Raw genomic sequence first — 19,675 nt, forward strand, 5'->3', positions numbered from 1 at the left:
TCCACATTACCCGGTCAGAATCTTACGGCGCCCAGCAGATTTCCCCAGACCGTTAATCCCACAGTTCATCCCTGCCTGGGCTTTTTTAGAGGGAAAATGCATTTACTGGGAAATGTAATCCTAATTTAATCCTGGCTGGAAGATCCCCACGTGCTGCTGGCACAGCCGTGGGGTCAGGAGGGAAATTCCCTCTGTGTTCTCCGGGCCAGGGCAGTGACCCACAGAAAGGGAACTGCAGGGACACGGGGATTTTCCCCCAGGGCATTCCCCGTGGGGTGGGTCCTGCTGGGAACTGGAAGGTGAGTGGGAAATTTGGATATCTCCACCAAGAAGAGCCTCGGAGACAGCCTCGAGTCATTTAATCACCCACTTGCCTTGGTGCCAAAGTGAACATCCTCAGGTTTAGGTGGTGCTGCTGGGTTTGGGTGAGCTCAGGTTTAGGTGGTGATCAGATTCTGGGTTTGGGTGAGCTCAGGTTTAGGTGGTGCTGCAGGGTTTGGGTGAGCTCAGGTTTAGGTGGTGCTCAGATTCTGGGTTTGGGAGGTAAATAGGAACACAAGCAGGGAATTGCCACCCCAAAAAGCAGTGGAGGAGGAAGGCAGAGGTCTCGGCCTCCGGCGGGATTTTGGGACTTTGCGGGATTAGCGGGATGGATCACCTCACTTCCCCCGAAGATTCGGCTCCGCTGCGATTTGTGCCTGCTAAGCCGCTCGAATGACCAGCAATCCTTTTTTATTAACGGCCTAAAAATAGCAGCTGCAGCCAGCCTTCCATAAAGCAGCAGTGCCATGTGCCAGCCGTGCCCCCTGAGAGCCTCTGCAGCTCGGGGAGGAGCGAGGGCAGGTGGGCTTCAGCTGCTGCCAACCTCCCGGGGGCTTGCCCGGCACGGTTCGGGCTGGGCGACTGCGGGCACACAGATATCCCTGCCCAGTTCCACCCTCAGCTGCCCCTCTGGGTGTAGCGGTGCCCACTCGCCACACCAAAGCTGCTGCCCTTCTCCCAGGAGCTCTGAGGATGCAGCCTGGCATCCCTGCTGCTCCGGAGGCAGCTCTGGTTCCTTGGCATCCCCGCTGCTCCAGAGGCAGCTCTGGTTCCTTGGCATCTCCACTGCTCCAGAGGCAGCTCTGGTTCCTTGGAGTCCGTGGCAGGGATTCCTCAAGGAGCACCTGAGCACCTCCTGCTCCCCAGGAGCTCTGAAATAAAACAGGGGGATGGACAAAGGAGGGAATTGTGTCCCTTCCTGAGAAACCCACACAGGTTAACACAGGGGGAGAGGTTCCAGCTCCGGGAGAATCCTTCCCCAGCGAGCTCGGAGCATCTGAAGCAGCTCAGAAGGTTGAAGGTCCTGCAACCCAGCCCTTGACAGCTTCTCCCTAGTCTCTGCTGCTCCCTGCAATTCCCAGGGCCCAATTAGCAACGCAATCATGAGAGAAGGAACGGGAGCCCTTCTCCAAGCTGTCAAGTGCATTTTGCTGCGTGATTAATTGGCAGAGCTCCGGCCCAAGCCCGGGGTCCTGCTAAAGGCCATGCCCTTGACTTGCACCTGCCACTGATTGCAGAAAATGGATGTCTTCAACTTCTCCCTTCTCTTTCCGCCCGGGTTTTGGTTTTTTTTTTTTTTGGTGCAGCTGTTAAACTGCTTTAAGGAAATCGTATTTATCTCGACCAGAAACTTGAACTTCTTCTCTAATCTCAGGAGGCTGAAACGAATGTAATTCTCTGCCTCAGCCTGACTTATGGAAGCAATATTTTAGGATCTTTAGGAAAGCTGTGATCATTGGACATGATTTCTGTTCCTTTTCTAGGAGCTGGGATGTGCCTGAGCTTTCCGGCCTCCACGAGGTGCTGGAGCAGGATCTGCAAAGGGTGAGTGCAGCAGAACGGGGGAAACCCCAAAACAAATTGTGATTTTTGCCTGTTGCATCCGGTGCAGGAGTGAAGGAAAAAGAAATTTTTACCCTCGGCATGTTGAATTTTGTGGCAGAGCCCAAAAGGGGCAAATGCAGTGGCAGGTAGCTCCAGGTCATTTGGTGTTGCAGGGATTCACTAATGGGGACAAACGTGGGGCAGTGGCAGCGAGGCAAAGCCCTCAGAGCTGCTCAGGGAAGGATTGTCTCCTCTGGAGAGAAGCCTTTGGAGCCTGGGACGGGGGCTGGATGCGCTGCCAGGTGAGGAGCGAGCAGGGAGCACCCATGGGCCCCAATCCTGCACACGCCTCCAAGCAAGGCAGGCAGCATCTGCTGCTCTCACTGCAGGTGTTTTATGTCCCTGTCATTAATTGGAGGGGACATTATGTCATCGTACGTCAGCGGGGAAAGTTGGTTCAAGTGCCACTTCTCTCCGGGGTTGTCATTAATCAGCTCCCCGTCAGCGGGAGTGTGACACTTTGGAATGGTTTCCTGCTCCTTTCCAGAAGCTTTGGAGTTAGGCAGTGTGTAAATCTCACACTCACACACACACACACGGTGGTCACGGGGCTCTGGGTTTGGGCACACCTCGCCCGGAACGCTGCCGGGGACGGCCGTGCCAGCCGGGCACCGCAGCGGGCAATGCCCGATCCCGGGAGGGGAAACACACGTGGGAAACAGCCTGAACTGATGGAGAATTGTGACTCAAGCAAATTGAGTGTGACAGAGAAAAAAAAAAAAAAAAAAAAAAAGGCAAGTCTTGACTGGATTTGCTTCCCGGGAATGACACGAAGTCAAGTATCTTATTAAGTTCAAGAGAATTACATTTTCCATGCTCCAGCGAGAGACACGGGCCCTTTGGAAAATCATAATGAACGGCTTTCTGCCGCCCTCATTTACATACCTTTGATAAATGGCTGTAACCAGATTAGGGAGATAAAATAACCAGTCTATTAATTACAATGATTATTATTTAATAGAAAATGGGATTCCGGGCGCTGCGGCTGGGAAGAGGGAGGCTTAGCAATGCATTATATGGATGTGGTGGTTTATCTTTAGGAGTAAGATAAGTGTCCGGCTCTTCTGCAAGCCAAAGAATATGTTCATTACCTGGGCAAGATTTATAAGTATAATTGAGTGTAATATTTGAAAACTCTTTGCTTTATTTGGTGGACAAGGCAGGGCTGCTGCTTGAATTAAGCTGGTTAAATGCCTTCACGAAGTTATCAAGCAGAGGCCCATTTGTAAGGGAATTACTGCCTAATTGGCAAAGTTTGGGACAAGGAGCTCGGGGGGCATCTCCTGGCTCTGGAAGCTGGGTCAGGCCAAGCTTTCCCAGAGGAGTTTGTCCGGAGCACGGCCGGTGCCCCGTGCCCCGTGCCCCGGCCTGGCTGCCGGTGGCAGCGGCAATGAAAGATGAATGGTGCCATCTGTGCCCGCACATGGCGCGGCGGCAGGGGAGGCGAAATGCTAAGTAGAGCACGAGACGTGGCTGGCAGAGTCGCCTATGCGTGAAATGAGCCCTCCTCGCCGTGCCCGGCGGCCGCTGCCATCGCCGGGATGCCCCCGGGATCTGCCGGCTCCGGGCCGGGCCGTGCCACCGTCCCGCAGTCCTGTCTGGGTGTGCCACGTCTGGGTGTGCCATGTCTGGGTGTGCCACGTCTGGGTGTGCCATGTCTGGGTGTGCCGTGTCCCACAGCCCTGTCTGGCTGTGCCATGTCACTGTCCCACAGTCCTGTCTGGCTGTGCCACGTCTGGGTGTGCCATGTCTGGGTGTGCCGTGTCCCACCGCCCTGTCTGTCTGTGCCATGTCCCACAGCCCTGTCTGGCTGTGCCATGTCCCACCGCCCTGTCTGTCTGTGCCATGTCCCACAGCCCTGTCTGGCTGTGCCATGTCCCACCGCCCTGTCTGGGTGTCTGTGCCACGTCCCCTGTCCCACAGCCACAGGTCAGGGAGGCAGCCTGGCCCTCTTCCCCCCCTCAAACACCTCACACACAACTTTTCAAGCCCAGACATTCCTGCAGGGATTGCTCCAGAGATCGGGAGTAGTGGTGGTTAATAATAAACCAGGCAGCAGGGAAAGAACAGATTGCAGTGGGAATTACTGTCTTTCCCGAGCTCGGAGGGGTGGCTCTGGGGGGGCTTTTTTTGGGTTCATCACTGTTGTTTTTAGCTGAGAGATCCCAGCTGGGCCTGAGAATTCGTGTGTGTGTGTGTGGGGAGCTGTTTTCCTCCCTGTCTGCATCCACCGGGATGCTTCAGCAGAGAGCAGCACTTCCCCTGCCACAGCCACGCACAGAAATCCTGGGAGAGGAGCTGTGGACGTGTTCAGCTTCCCACCAAAAAGTGACCCCAGCGGGGACAGGCCCTGGCACATCAGCTGAGCACCCCAAAAACACGAGGGGCAAACTTGGGGCATGGGCTCAGCATGGGAACAGCATGGGAACAGCATGGGAACAGCATGCCTTAAACAGGGAAAGGGAGGAAGGATCATTCCCATTTCCTTGCTAAAGTGAAGGGGGAAAAAAATAGGAAAACCAGGTGCTTTAAAATTTTCCAAGGTGCAAACTAAATGACAAAACGCAGGAGCATTTCATTGTTTGAGTTTGGAATAAAAGACAGATAATTAGGAAATTGGGAGTCTATTAATTTCCCAAATTTACTCAGGCACGAAGCACTGAGCTCTGGTGATATTTGCTTACCTCGTCGTTATGCAAAAATATATTAGCTAATTATTTTGACTAATGCAATTAAGATATGCATATTTAGCATAAACTCCACAATAGAAACGTTCCAGTCAGCAGTTGCCGGGTTGCACTCGTGGGCAGCGGAGAGGGAAAAGGCAAACAGGGATCTCGCTCCTGCTCTGCCACCCGAGGTGCCACAGAGGCTGTGCCAGCGCTGCCAAACCCCTGCCAGGCACACTGAGGACACTCATGGAATGTTTTCAGCTGGCTCTGGGCACCCTGTGCCAGCAATTCCATCCCCAGATCCCCCCTGGCAGTGGGAGCCAGTCCCTGTGTTCCCTCTCCTCTCTTCTCCTCTCCTCTCCTCGCTTTTCCTTCCCTCTTCCCGCAGAGACCCGGAGGCAAATCCAGGGATTTGGCAGTGCCTGGCACTCCTGTGTGAACCAGATGTGACCTCTGGGATTCGGGGAGGCTCTCCCAGCTCGCCGCATGGGGAGAGGAAGGAGCAGCAGGAAACGTTGGGAATGTTTGGGTGGCTCCCCACGCCGCAGCCCCGGCTCTGCCCGGCGCTGGCTGCGCTGCCAGCGGAGCCGCTTTGGCTAATTCCTACCGAGCCATGTGGGCTGTCAAATGGCTTCTGCTGTATTTTGTTGCCCTTTCAAATATTTCTCCGAGAGTGGGATGTACCATCTGCTGGCCAATCTGGCTGCGTTCTGCAACAGCGCCGCTCCCAGCGCCGCACCCATGGGTGCCCGGCACCCTCCAGCAGCAGCCGGCGGGAGCACTGGCACTGCCACCCCGGCGCAGGGCGGGCACGGCTTTGTTTCCCTGCTCTGCAGCTCTTGCCTCGCTCTTTCTGGATGTCTTCTCCCATCCTGCATTCCCAGCTGCTGCTGACTCCACACTGCCCTTGCCAGCGATGCCAGCCAGGTTAGAGCAGGGGGATTAGACTTTGCTGATGGGTGCCCAGAAATCCTCCTGCTGGCAATAATTCCCTGAGGATTGCTCTGGGCTTTGGCAGCCCCAAGCAGGGGAAAGCACCGCTATCGACACCGGGAAAGAATCTCCGAGTAGCAGGCTACACCTGGGAGTAGGGCGTGTGTAACACCCACACACGGCAGGCACCCACAGGGCACCTCGAGGTTCCGTCCCAACGGTGCCACCGCAGCTTTGCTCCCTTCTCACCCCAAAATCTGCTCCTGATCAGAGGCGTCAAACTCAACAGGTTTGACTCTGCTCATCTCTTGCGTAGAAAATTCCTGATTTTTCAGGTCTCCTTTGTCCTCCCAGACAACGTTAAGGTGCAGTTTCACACCTTGGGAATGCGCTTGGGTGCAGGAAGAGTTGAAAGGGATCAGGACTTGCAGGTGCTCCAAAACTCCAGGCACAAAGAGTAGATCTAAGAACGGGAATTGCCAGCCCCTCCTTGACTGGATTTTCATCTTCTCTGCATTTCGGGAAGTTTTGAGCCCTGGTGATAGAACATTGAAAAGCAAGGGGGGGCTGGTAAGACCGAGGTGTGCCCAGGATCTGCTCCTGGGTGCCGAGATGCCAACGCACCCCAGCTTGCCACTCAGGGTCACCCCTCCACGGGCAGTGATTTTATCTCCCCCTCCCAGCGCTTGGCTTTTATTCCTTATTATTTCAGAGACGCTTAACAAGTGCAATGGGAGCAGCTTGGGGGGCAGATTACTCCCGGCAATGCAAATCCCATTAGGATCCACCGAGAAGCTGCGGGTAAACTTAATCGGGAATTACACCCTCTAAATACCCGCGGAGGAGAGAGTGGACTTTGCAAAGCCAAGCCGTTAATCTTCTTAGGTAATGAGGGGAAAAGCAGCCGAGATGGTGTTGAAGCTCTCCGAGGGGCTGCGGGGGGGAAAAGCCCCCGGCCAATCCTCGGTTTATCCCAGTTCTCCTGGATATTTGGGGATCCTGGGGGGCACAGCAGTGGATCCTGGGGGGCACAGCAGGGAGATCCTGGGGGGCACAGCAGCAGATCCTGGGGGGCACAGCAGGAGGATCCTGGGGGGCACAGCAGGGAGATCCTGGGGGGCACAGCAGCGGATCCTGGGGGGCACAGCAGCGGATCCTGGGGGGCACAGCAGCAGATCCTGGGGGGCACAGCAGGGAGATCCTGGGGGGCACAGCAGTGGAGATCCTGGGGGGCACAGCAGTGGATCCTGGGGGGCACAGCAGTGGAGATCCTGGGGGGCACAGCAGTGGATCCTGGGGGGCACAGCAGGGGGATCCTGGGGGGCACAGCAGGAGGATACTGGGGGGCACAGCAGGAGGATACTGGGGGGCACAGCAGGGAGATCCTGGGGGGCACAGCAGGGAGATCCTGGGGGGCACAGCAGCAGATCCTGGGGGGCACAGCAGGAGGATACTGGGGGGCACAGCAGGGAGATCCTGGGGGGCACAGCAGCAGATCCTGGGGGGCACAGCAGCGGATCCTGGGGGGCACAGCAGGAGGATCCTGGGGGGCACAGCAGCGGATCCTGGGGGGCACAGCAGTGGATCCTGGGGGCACAGCAGCAGATCCTGGGGGGCACAGCAGCAGATCCTGGGGGCACAGCAGCAGATCCTGGGGGGCACAGCAGCAGATCCTGGGGGGCACAGCAGCGGATCCTGGGGGGCACAGCAGCAGATCCTGGGGGGCCCAGCAGCAGATCCTGGGGGCACAGCAGCAGATCCTGGGGGGCACAGCAGCGGATCCTGGGGGGCACAGCAGCAGATCCTGGGGGGCACAGCAGGAGGATCCTGGGGGGCACAGCAGGAGGATACTGGGGGGCACAGCAGCAGATCCTGGGGGGCACAGCAGGAGGATACTGGGGGGCACAGCAGGCAGATCCTGGGGGGCACAGCGGGCAGATAGGATCCTGCCTTCGATCGTTACCAAATCATCTCGTGATTAAGGGACAGTTATTAAGGTCACCATTGCCCTGGCATGGCCCGGGCTGCAGACAGCTGCACCCTCTCCATGGTGAACGGTGAGGAAAAGGCAAAGAAAGGCAAAGCAAACTTCAGCTGTGCCTTGCTGGGAAAGGACACGGCTTCGAGCGCCGATTCCTTTTCTTTGGGAATATCCCGGCGCCCGTTTCCGAGGGAAGAGGTCTGCCTTGTGTCTGGGCTGAGCACGCGAGGATCCTGCTGCAAGCACGGCCCCGGCAAACCAGGGGCCCGGCGGGAACATCCCACATGTGGGACACACGTGTGGCACACGCATGCACGCACGCACGCACACGGGAAGGGCTCAGCTGCAGAGCAGCCTCAGCCCTGGGAGGAGCCGGGCTCAGCCATGGCACGGCTTGGGCACAGCGGGAGAGAACGGGCTCAGCCATGGCATGGCAGTGCCCAGCACCGGGCACAGCGGGAGGAGCCGGGCTCAGCCATGGCACGGCTCGGGCACAGCGGGAGGAGCCGGGCTCAGCCATGGCACGGCTCGGGCACAGCGGGAGAGAACGGGCTCAGCCATGGCATGGCAGTGCCCAGCGCCGGGCACAGCGGGAGAGAACGGGCTCAGCCATGGCACGGCTCGGGCACAGCGGGAGAGAACGGGCTCAGCCATGGCACGGCTGTGCCCAGCGCCGGGCACAGCGGGAGAGAACGGGCTCAGCCATGGCATGGCAGTGCCCAGCGCCGGGCACAGCGGGAGAGAACGGGAGAAGCCAGAGGAGTTTGGGGTTTGGGAGACCCGTTTTCATTAGGGCTTCCATTGCAATTTTGCCTAATTAGTCTCCAATAATTAATGCTGCGAGCGCCACGGAGATGGAATCAGACAAAATGCTGGTGAGGAAGCCCCATGGAAGCCATCCGTCTTTGGATAGTAATGATAATGTTCTTTTTTATTATTAAAGATCCCATTAGAAAGAATTTATGATTTTTCCCCTTTGCGAGGGAAATCATCAACATTCCGTTGGCTGCTCCCGGTTTTGGTGCGGAGCAGCCGCGGATCCGTAATTAGGCACAGTTAAAAAGAGATTTTGCCTCAATGGCTTTTGGGGAACATTACGTCCAAATTACAGCCCCGCCGATTTATTTCCAGGGAAAATACGCTCCCAATAAATAACCACAACCCACTCGGCCTGCACAAACGCTGGATCCGGGAGAAGGCAGGCGGGGAAGGATTTGGAGATCATTCCCGTGCTGGGAAATTTTGTTTCCGGAGCCATTTCATGGAAATTTTCCAGTCTTTGCTTGTTGGGAGTTGATGAATTCCAACGGCGCTCGCCTCGAGTGGAAAGATCCGAGTTTTGCGCCGTGGCGGGAGCCTTTTCCGTCCTCCATCAAATGGAATTGGTGATTTGCATGCACCTTTGGAGTCAAAATCCAAACATTTGCCCTGGCTTGGCCCTCGTTTAATTAAAATGATGAGAACGCGCGATAGGCTTTTGGTCTGAGGCAAAAAAGGATGCACGGCGCTGAAATTTGGAACAAACGTTACAAAAAAAAATTGCGAAAGGCATGGTTGGAAGTGATAAGAAATGCCAAGACTATGTATTACATGGGATCACGGGATGAAAATAGAAAATATCCTTAAAAAAAAAAAAAATCCCGGCGTGCTGTGAAACCGTTGTAGGAAGGGCTGGATTGGATTAACGGCTTTATGGATAATGTCCCTGCAGCCAGCCCTGCCCAGGCTCGTCCCTCAGCTGAGGGGCCAGACAGGGAAAAAACGGGAATTTTCCCTTGGATACGGGCTGGAAGAACGGGTGGGTTCTTATTTGCATTTGCGAGCACAGATGCATTCCTTTAATTGGGAGTTTAATGCATTTGAAATGAGTCGGGATGCAAGTTCTGGAAGGAAAACAACTCATTCCTAGGGAACGCCATCCATTTCGGGAGCCGAGGGTTCCCTCCCTGCCATTCCCACCCCTCTGGCTCCAGGGATTGGGGGAGTCGATATTTCAGGTAAACTGAGGGGTGGAGTGTTCAAGGAACACGTTTTCTCCCCTGAATAAGAACCTTTCTTTTAAAAACTGTCATTTCCGATGGCTGTTCAAAGAGCTGATTGAAATCCAGGGTTTTTTCCCCAAGACCAAATCAGCACTTGAGCAGCTGAGCTATTTTTAGCCCCAGAGCTCCTCACTTTTAAGTTGTCTGTTTGATAGTAAAATAAAGAAAAAAGGACACGGTTTCGGAGTCTGGGCTCTGCGGAATGGGAATGGGAATGGGATGGGATGGGAATGGGATGGGAATGGCAATGGCAGTGGCAGTGGCAGTGGCAGTGGCAATGGGATAGGAATGGGAATTGGAATTGGAATTGGAATTGGAATTGGAATTGGAATGGAAGGGGCCAAGCAGCAAAATGCCAGAGGATTTGGGAAGGGGAGGGGAGGAAGGAGGACATGCAAAGGGGCTGAGCTGGACTGGGAACTGAAGCTGGGGGGCTTTGTGGGCCTGTCAGCATCCCTGCAGCGTGTGAAGGAAGAGGGTGCTGTAAGAAACTTGCATTTTCACTCGAGCTGCAGCAATGGTGCCGGGAGACGTCTCCCGTTCCATCCGTCCCTCCGGCCCTGGGCGGCTGGGCACACGCCTGGGCACCTTCCCCGCAGCCGGGCACCGGGGCGCGGGCACCGGGCCGTTCCAGCCCCGGCGCTGCCCCAGCTGCTGCCGTTTGTTCCCGGTTCTGCCGAGGGTCTGCCCGCCCGCGGACGCTGCCGTGCCAGCCCTGCGCTTGCCTGGCATTCCGGGGGCGTGGGACGGGCACTGCCAGCGCGGGAGCCAGACTCGGCCTCTCCGCTGGATTCCCATGGGGCCACTCCAAGGGGGCATTAACACGTCCCCAAACATTGCTGGGAACATTCCAAGGGGGCATTAACACGTCCCCAAGCATTGCTGGGAACATTCCAAGGGGGCATTAACACGTCCCCAAGCATTGCTGGGAACATTCCAAGGGGGCATTAACACGTCCCCAAGCATTGCTGGGAACATTCCAAGGGGGCATTAACATGTCCCCAAGCATTGCTGGGAACATTCCAAGGGGGCAGGAGCATCACCCCAAACATTGCTGGGAACATTCCAAGGGGGCATTAACATGTCCCCAAGCATTGCTGGGAACATTCCAAGGGGGCATTAACACGTCCCCAAGCATTGCTGGGAACATTCCAAGGGGGCATTAACATGTCCCCAAGCATTGCTGGGAACATTCCAAAGGGGCAGGAGCATCACCCCAGACATTGCTGGGAACATTCCAAAGGGGCAGGAGCATCACCCCAAGCATTGCTGGGAACATTCCAAAGGGGCAGGAGCATCACCCCAGACATTGCTGGGAACATTCCAAAGGGGCAGGAGCATCACCCCAAACATTGCTGGGAACATTCCAAAGGGGCAGGAGCATCACCCCAGACATTGCTGGGAACATTCCAAGGGGGCAGGAGCATCACCCCAGACATTGCTGGGAACATTCCAAAGGGGCAGGAGCATCACCCCAAACATTGCTGGGAACATTCCAAAGGGGCAGGAGCATCACCCCAGACATTGCTGGGAACATTCCAAAGGGGCAGGAGCATCACCCCAGACATTGCTGGGAACATTCCAAAGGGGCAGGAGCATCACCCCAGACATTGCTGGGAACATTCCAAAGGGGCAGGAGCATCACCCCAGACATTGCTGGGAACATTCCAAAGGGGCAGGAGCATCACCCCAAACATTGCTGGGAACATTCCAAAGGGGCAGGAGCATCACCCCAGACATTGCTGGGAACATTCCAAGGGGGCAGGAGCATCACCCCAAACATTGCTGGGAACATTCCAAGGGGGCAGGAGCATCACCCCAGACATTGCTGGGAACATTCCAAGGGGGCAGGAGCATCACCCCAGACATTGCTGGGAACATTCCAAGGGGGCAGGAGCATCACCCCAGACATTGCTGGGAACATTCCAAGGGGGCAGGAGCATCACGATCCCAGGGTCACCCCATCAGCCCTGCAGCCACCAGGGCAGGCCTGGCAAGGAGCAGCACCATTTGTGAGTGATATTTGAAATCTTAACCCCAGAAGAAAAACCGTCAGGCAATAACATCCTGTTTTCCATACACAGCAGTGGGGAAAAGGCTGCTCCTCATTCCTCGAGCAAATATTTTTTCCATCAGCGCATGGAAAGCGTTTCTCGCACATCTCAAAGCTTCCCAGCACGTTGTTCTGGGAATTGAACACAACCTGCCACAGCCAGCCCTGAGGGACAGCTGGGCTGGTGGCCTTCAGCTGGGGACTTGAGGTGCCACCTGGGGAGGGAATTTTCCCTGGCAGGGTGTGAGACCTTGGCACAGGGGGCACAGAGCAGCTGGGGCTGCTCCTGGGCCTCTGGCAGTGCCTGAGGCTGGGCTGGCTGGGGATGGCACAGACCAGGACAGCGGCGGTGTCGCTGCCATGGGGAGATGGCACAGCCCAGGACAGCGGCGGTGTCGCTGCCATGGGGAGATGGCACAGCCCAGGACAGCGGCGGTGTCGCTGCCATGGGGAGGTGGCACTGCCATGGGGAGGTGGCACTGCCATGGGAAGGTGGCACTGCCATGGGGAGGTGGCACTGCCATGGGGAGGTGGCACAGCCCAGGGCAAGGCAGTGTCGCTGCCATGGGGAGGTGTCGCTGCCATGGGGAGGTGGCACTGCCATGGGGAGGTGTCGCTGCCATGGGGAGGTGTCGCTGCCATGGGGAGGTGTCACTGCCATGGGGAGGTGTCGCTGCCATGGGGAGGTGGCACAGCCCAGGACAGCGGCGGTGTCGCTGCCATGGGGAGATGGCACAGCCCAGGACAGCGGCGGTGTCACTGCCATGGGAAGGTGGCACTGCCATGGGGAGGCGGCACTGCCATGGGGAGGTGGCACAGCCCAGGACAAGGCGGTGTCACTGCCATGGGAAGGTGGCACTGCCATGGGGAGGTGGCACTGCCATGGGGAGGTGGCACAGCCCAGGACAAGGCAGTGTCGCTGCCATGGGGAGGTGTCGCTGCCATGGAGAGGTGGCACAGCCCAGGACAGCGGCGGTGTCGCTGCCATGGGGAGGTGTCGCTGCCATGGGAAGGTGGCACTGCCATGGGGAGGTGGCACTGCCATGGAGAGGCGGCACAGCCCAGGACAAGGCAGTGTCGCTGCCATGGGGAGGTGGCACTGCCATGGGAAGGTGGCACAGCCCAGGACAAGGCAGTGTCGCTGCCATGTGTCCCTGTCCCTTCCATCTTTCCCTGTCCTTGTCCTTTTCCCGCCCGCAGGCGGCGCTGGCGCACGCGCCGGCCACAAGGTGGCGCTGTCACGTCTCGCGCTCCCCTCACGGAGAGGCGGGAAACGGCCGGGCCCTCACGGGACCCGGTTATTCCCTCACGGGACCCGGTTATTCCCTCACGGGACCCGGTTATTCCCTCACGGGACCCGGTTTTTCCCTCACGGGACCCGGTTTCCCCTCACGGGACCCATTTTTCCCTCACGGGACCCGGTTATTCCCTCACGGGACCCGGTTATTCCCTCACGGGACCCGGTTATTCCCTCACGGGACCCGTTTTCCCCTCACGGGACCCATTTTCCCCTCACGGGACCCATTTTTCCCTCACGGGACCCATTTTTCCCTCACAGGACCCATTTTCCCCTCATGGGACCCGGTTTCCCCTCACGGGACCTGGTTTCCCCTCACGGGATCCATTTTCCCCTCACGGGACCCGTTTTCCCTCACGGGACCCGTTTTCCCTCACAGGACCCATTTTTCCCTCACGGGTCCCATTTTTCCCTCACGGGACCCGGTTATTCCCTCACGGGTCCCGGTTTATTCCCTCACGGGACCCGGTTTATTCCCTCACTGGACCCGTTTCCCCTCACGGGACCCGTTTCCCTCACGGGACCCGGTTTATTCCCTCACGGGACCCGTTTTCCCTCACAGGACCCATTTTTCCCTCACGGGACCCGGTTTATTCCCTCACTGGACCCGTTTCCCTCACGGGACCCGGTTTCCCCGCGGTTCCCCCCCGGAGCCCGGCGCGGCGCGGGACGGCGGCGCCCCGGGATCAGTGCCACCCTGTGCCTTCAGAGCCCAGGTAAGCGCGCCGTGCCCGGGACGCTGCCAGCGACGGGCAGCCACGGCTGCTGCGGGCACGCCGTGGCCAAACCCCCCTGCAGCCCCCTGCAAGGGGTGCCCGGCCTCGCTGGGACTGGAGCGAAATACATGACAGATGGCTTCAAAAACCAAAAAGGCAATTTATCAAAGGGGAAGGGTTTGGAACATGTCCTTTGAAATCCCAACTCGTTTAGCATTTTTAGCAGCTGAAATAATTTTTGGAGCATCTGATGAGAGCTCTGAGTGCTTCCTTCCCTCCTCTCCCTCGCCAAGCCATCCGTTCGAGGGCTGCCACTGGCACAGCAAGTTCCCTGCTTTGTTGCCATTGGAGTTTTTCATTGCAATGAGGGGATGAGCTGCGCTGTGTCCCTTTGAAATCTTCTGTGGCTTTGCAGAGGGCGGAAGAACCGTACTCTGCGATTCTTCAAACAGAACTTACATGGGAATGTGCCTCGTGTGCTTCCCTTCCTCCCTCACTCTGTCCTGATCTTCCGTTCTCTCTCCACCAAAACGATGGGAATTAACCATTGCCATTAGCCATAGCAAGTACCAGATCACTGGGACAATTAGCTGAGGGGTGAAGGAAGCACCTTTTTGTCACAGCAGCTGCTGGACCGTCCTGGTGATTTGAAACTGCTCCAAAACATTGCAGCCCCCCCAGGGCACGTGGGTGACGGGGAGTTCATTGGTGTGTGGCCCCCAGACAGCTGCCATGAGAGCAGATCCGGCTCACGGAGAGGTTTTCCAGCCTCCCCACGTAACCCGGCCACGGGCAGGGACGATTTCAGCCTGGGCCCATGGGCAGCTGCGGGGCAGAGCCCAGCTCCCCCGCTGGGAACCTCTGGGGATGCTGCACACCTCTCAGAAAAGAGGATAACGAGGCCCTGGAGGAGATTAAAGTTCGCTCCTTCTGCTGTGAATCTGGAGGACAAACAGCCTCTGATCCCGCTCCAAAAGGGAGATCCAGGGCCTTTAAGTCTCCTAAGCCGTGTTCGTTTGGGCTCGGCCGGGAGCTGCAGCTCCTGCTGATGCCAGGCTGGGGGCTCTGTGCCAGGCTGGGTGGGGGGCACATCCCCCAAATCCGGGCTCTCCCCTGGGCTCGGGGCAGCGAGGCCGTGCACTTGGTTAAGTGGCATTGTCCAGCCAGAGCTGTGCTTAGAATCCTGTGTCATGCCTAGAAAAACCTAACAGTGTCTTGGACTGGGACTTGTTTGCTTCTTTCATCGCGAGTCAAATCCTGGGTTTCCTAGGATGGAGCTGTGAAATAAAGCTGGTTTGTTTTAAGGACACTCAGGGAAGTGTGGGGGTGACTTTGGGAGCTAAATCTTTGTGCATTTTGGGGAGGGGGGGTGACCGAGGTGTGACATCCCCCAGTGAGGTTCTGCTTCAAAGCTTCCCCTTCCCAGGATTTCCATTAGAAATAGCCCAATCCTCAGTCCCCTCCCAGACTCCCGAGGTGCAGTAAGCGTCACCCAACACACCCTGCCTGTCGCAGGGACCCAGCGGGCTGGACGAGAGCAGCTTTCCTCTGCAGAGTGGAGCTCGCGGTGCCAAAGCCGGAGGTGCTGCCAGGTGTGCGGGCACGGGGCTGCCAAACGAGCACGGGAAGGGGACGAACCGGCGGCGCCGAGGCGTGCCTAACGCAATTACACATCTCCCTCCTCGCCGCAGCAACCGCCGAAGCGGCGCTAATGCCGCGCCGATACCTGCGGGGAGAGCCGGGCAGCAGCTGCCGGGACAGCGAGCGGCCAGCGCAGGTTCTGGAGCAGCGCTTCCCCAGATCCCCTCTGCCAGCCCTCACTGGCACCGGGGGCTGTGGCTGCTGCTGGAGGGCGTTCCTCCCTCCTTTCCAAAGTACCCCTGGACGCTCCTGACCTGGAGTGATCCGGGAATGTCCCGCTGCTGGCTGGGACAGTGTCACCCTGCCAGTGCACCTTTCATTCCAAGAGCCTTGAAGCGCTTCAGCAGCACGTTGCAGTGCTTTCATAACCTGGCTTTTATTTACACCTCATTCCTGGCTTTGGGACCTTCCCTGGAATAATCAGGATGACTCCGGGGTTATCCACGTGCAGACCCTGTCCCGTGGCTGCTCGCACTTCTGGGTTTGTGTGTTTGTGTCAGTGAGGGAAAACAAGCAGAAAAGTCAAATATTTGTACACGTCCACCTAAAGATGGCTTTCCCAAGGGCACTGCCATATCACACTCCAGGAGGTGATTTTGGAAAGTGCAGGAGGTTTTTGGGAGTCTTTGAGCCCCAAAAATAGTCAGTCATCCACATTTAGAAATGGATTTATCAGGTATGGCGCAAGCTCCCCCAGGATGCACTGCTTCCCGTGCCTGGGAGGATTTTCCAAAGGGTTCTCAGTGCCTGGACTTGTTCCCAATTGAATCCCGTTTTTCTACAGGAGTGCCTCTAATTCCTGGGAAGGCTGGGCAGGGTTGGAACTTGGAGTATTTTAGCCTGGCTGCCTGCTCTGGGTGAGCAGCAGCTCGAAGCAAATGATGGTGTGTGGCTATAAGGTGATAAGGTGTGTCTATATGGTTCTAGCTAATGTTACAGATAGGAGATAATGATGCAGAATAGAATTCTGCAGCAATCCTGAGGGAACACTTGCCCTGCTCCTGGCTCCCCGGGGCAGATCCCATGGGATCCAGGGCTGGGCTCCCTGGGAAGGAGTCCTCCCCTCGTGCTGTGCACAGCAGACCCCACGCGTTCCCCCAGCCCCGACATTCCCCCTCCAGTAATGATTCCTATTAAAGCAGCCGCGCCGCTGCCGGATAATGCGCGCGGGATAAAGGAGGCATTTAAAGGATGGAAAACTAATTGCTTTAGGAATCACATTTGAAAAACGCAGCGTCTTCCTGGAGCAGTGGGAGCGCAGAGCCTCCGCCTTCTAATGAGCTGCCTCCAAAGGAGGCGGATGTGTCATATTTGTCGGGATGAGGCTGCGGAGCTGGGAATAGCCATTACCCTGCTTCCCACGAAGCCATGCAGGTGCTGCGGCGGCTCCGGGAGCTGTCCTCCATGGATGTTAGAGGAATTGGGGGACATCTCGCTCCCCATGGCATCACGCTTCTAAATGAGGCTCGTTCGCTGGGGCCAGCATCTTTCCCTCCTTACTGCTCCGCAATTCTGCGGAGGGAGCCGGGCTGCCGTGCTCACACGGGGCGACAGGCACGATATCCAGGATTACCTGGGTGTGCCAGCAGCCATGTGGCAGCCACGGGAAGGGAGCTGGGAGGCGCAGCCGTGTGCTGTGCGATCAGTGTACCCAGTACTGCACATAGCCTTGGGAAAACACGGTGGGTGCCCTGGAGATTCACGAGGTGCTGCGGCTTGCTAGGGACCTCGGGATCGTGGTGTGCCACCCGTGCCAGGCAGGGACAGCTCCGCTAGCCCGGGCAGCTCCGAGCCCACGGAGCTGCCTTGGGCACAAGCAGCGGGAAGCGCTCCTGGCACGGGGAGCTCCCTGCAGCTATCCCTGGCCATTCCCTGGCACGGCAGGCAGCGGGTGGGCCCGGGGCCATCCCCGAACCCCACGGCTCTTTGTGCCAGCCCTCCCAGCTCCACGTGTTTACATTCCTTCTGCTTAATATTTCTGCAATCTTCCCTGGCATCATCCGCTCGGGATTTTTCTCCTCCCACTTCACACCTCGGCGGAGCCTTCTGGTCCCGCAGCAGATGCATTGTGAGGCTTCTCCTTCTCCGGCGCCCGCATATGCTCCATTAAAAGTGTTTGTTTCCTTGAGCGGCTCCCGGTTGGGGTGTGACAAAAAAAAACCAAAAAAACCCTCCCAACTTTTTTTGGCCTGGGCTCGGCAGCCCCCTGCTGCAGGCGCGGGGTCCCCGTGTCACCCGCCCGCTCCGTGCCAGCGATTTCCCCGTCCTCGGCGGTGCCACCGCCGTGCCACCGGCACCCAAAGATAGCGGCTGGGCTCCGCATCCCCTGCACGGCAGGAACAGGGTGGGAGGTGCCAACTGGGAGCTCCGAAAGCGGCATCGCGCCCGTTGCCTAGCGATGGCAGCGCGGGCAGGCTGGCATCTCCCGGCGGGAACGCCAGCCCCCGCCTGGCACCGGCAGCGGGCTGCTCCGAGGGGAGAGGGCACGCGGGGGTCAGCGCGCGGGAAACTGAGGCACGGCCGCTGCTGCAAGGACGCTGCAAAAACTGCGCCTGTGTTTTTGATTATTTCTTATATATATATCATGCAGACAGAATTCCTGCCTGCATCAACAGCCCCACGCACAGATGTTTATGGAACGGCTGCTGTCTGTAAAATACGCTTTTATTCCTGCTGGAAAAGGCGCTTGGTTACAATTCCTGCAAATGCAGGAATTTCCCAAGGAACAGTGTTCCTCACGCCCCGACGCCTTTGGGAATTCACCTTCCGTGTTCCGCAGCTCTCCCGCTTCCCGTCGCCCGGTTCCCATTCCCTGCGTTCCCTGCTCCGATGTTCCTGGCGTCAGGGAATGAATAATAATTCCTCTAAAAAGTCTTTTCTCCCAGGACAAACAGCCTGGGAGAGGACACCGGTCTCCATGGACAAGCGGAGTCACTCAGTGCGGGGAGCAGAGCTCGGGAAGGGAAAAGGTTTTCCCTTGTGCCGGGAGGAAACGGGAATGGCACCAAATGGCATCGCTCTTCTCCCTCTTCCCACTGCCATTGAGATCTAATAAAGTGAGAAACGCCTCCAGCTGCCCTCCCTTCCCTTTCCGGTGTCCGTGTGAGTTCCTAATGGTGATCTGAAGGAAAAGAAAAAGAAAAAGAAACCACTGAAAGATGAAGGCCGGAGCTGCCCGGGCCTGCAGCGTGGCACGGGCACGCCGGGGCCATTGCCAGGCCTGCAGCGCCGGCACTGTGCCAGGCCCAGAGCAGAGCCACGAGCCCGGGGGCTGTCCCCATGCCCAGGTAAGTGCAGGGGGGACACGGGCGTGTCCCTGGCACCGCTGAGTGTGTCCCTGGCACCGCTGAGTGTCCCTGGCACCTCTGAGTGTCCCTGGCACCGCTGAGTGTCCCTGTCCCCGAATATGTCCCTGTCCTGAGTGTGTCCCTGTCACCTCTGAGCGTCCCTGTCACCTCTGAGTGTCCCTGTCCCAAGTGTGTCCCTGTCCCGAGTGTGTCCCTGTCCCCGAGTGTGTCCCTGTCCCCGAGTGTCCCTGTCCCTGTGTCCCTGTCCCTGGGTCCCTGTCCCCAAGTGTGTCCCTGTCCTCAAGTGTGTCCCTTTCCCTGAGTGTGTCCCTGTCCCTGAGTGTGTCCCTGTCCCCGAGTGTGTCCCCGAGTGTCCCTGTCCCTGTGTCCCTGTCCCTGTGTCCCTGCCCCGAGTGTGTCCCTGTCCCCAAATGTGTCCCTGTCCCCAAGTGTGTCCCTGAGTGTGTCCCTGCCCCGAGTGTGTCCCTGTCCCTGAGTGTGTCCCTGTGCTCAAGTGTGTCCCTGTCCTGAGTGTGTCCCTGTCACCTCTGAGTTTGTCCCTGTCCAGAGTGTGACCCTGTCCCTGTGTCCCTGTCCCTGAGTATGTCCCTGTCCCCAAGTGTCCCTGTCCCCGAGTGTGTCCCTGTGCTCAAGTGTGTCCCTGTCCTGAGTGTGTCCCTGTCCCTGAGTGTGTCCCTGTGCTCAAGTGTGTCCCTGTCCTGAGTGTGTCCCTGTCCCCAAGTGTGTCCCTGTCACCTCTGAGTGTCCCTGTCCTGAGTGTGTCCCTGTCCCGAGTGTGTCCCTGTCACCTCTGAGTGTCCCTGTCCTGAGTGTGTCCCTGTCCCTGAGTGTGTCCCTGGCACCTCTGAGTGTCCCTGTCCTGAGTGTGTCCCTGTCCCTGAGTGTGTGCCTGTACCCAAGTGTGTCCCTGTCCCTGAGTGTCCCTAAGTGTGTCCCTGAGTGTGTCCCTGTCCCTGAGTGTGTCCCTGTCCCTGAGTGTGTCCCTGTCCCTGTGTCAGCGTTCAGGAACACACAGAATCACAGGATATCATTATCTGCAGGTGATTTTATTGAGAGCTCTGGAGTCAGAGTCCAGACCCAAATCTGACTCTGACACGGCTTTGTAC

At 57.7% G+C, this 19,675-nt stretch overlaps 1 protein-coding gene across 4 annotated transcripts in view; it reads left to right on the top strand.

The window, feature by feature from the left end:
• LOC110481843 (uncharacterized) overlaps positions 1-18,348 on the top strand; it is a 75,664-nt gene extending 57,316 nt beyond the window's left edge. For 2 of the 4 annotated variants that reach the window (XM_085571418.1, XM_085571417.1), the window contains one exon: positions 1,806-10,144. In XM_085571418.1, coding sequence (XP_085427544.1) covers positions 6,420-7,592 — 1,173 coding nt within the window. In that variant the 5' untranslated portion in view covers positions 1,806-6,419 and the 3' untranslated portion in view covers positions 7,593-10,144. Of the gene's footprint in view, positions 1-1,805; positions 10,145-18,146 lie in introns of those variants that run through there. The other 2 variants (XM_085571419.1, XM_085571420.1) reach the window with 2 other exon arrangements.
• Positions 18,349-19,675: the final 1,327 nt, after the last annotated feature.

The sequence above is a fragment of the Lonchura striata genome, chromosome W, assembly GCF_050655825.1.
Source record: "Lonchura striata isolate lonStrDom1 chromosome W, ASM5065582v1, whole genome shotgun sequence".
NCBI classification, from domain to species: domain Eukaryota; kingdom Metazoa; phylum Chordata; class Aves; order Passeriformes; family Estrildidae; genus Lonchura; species Lonchura striata.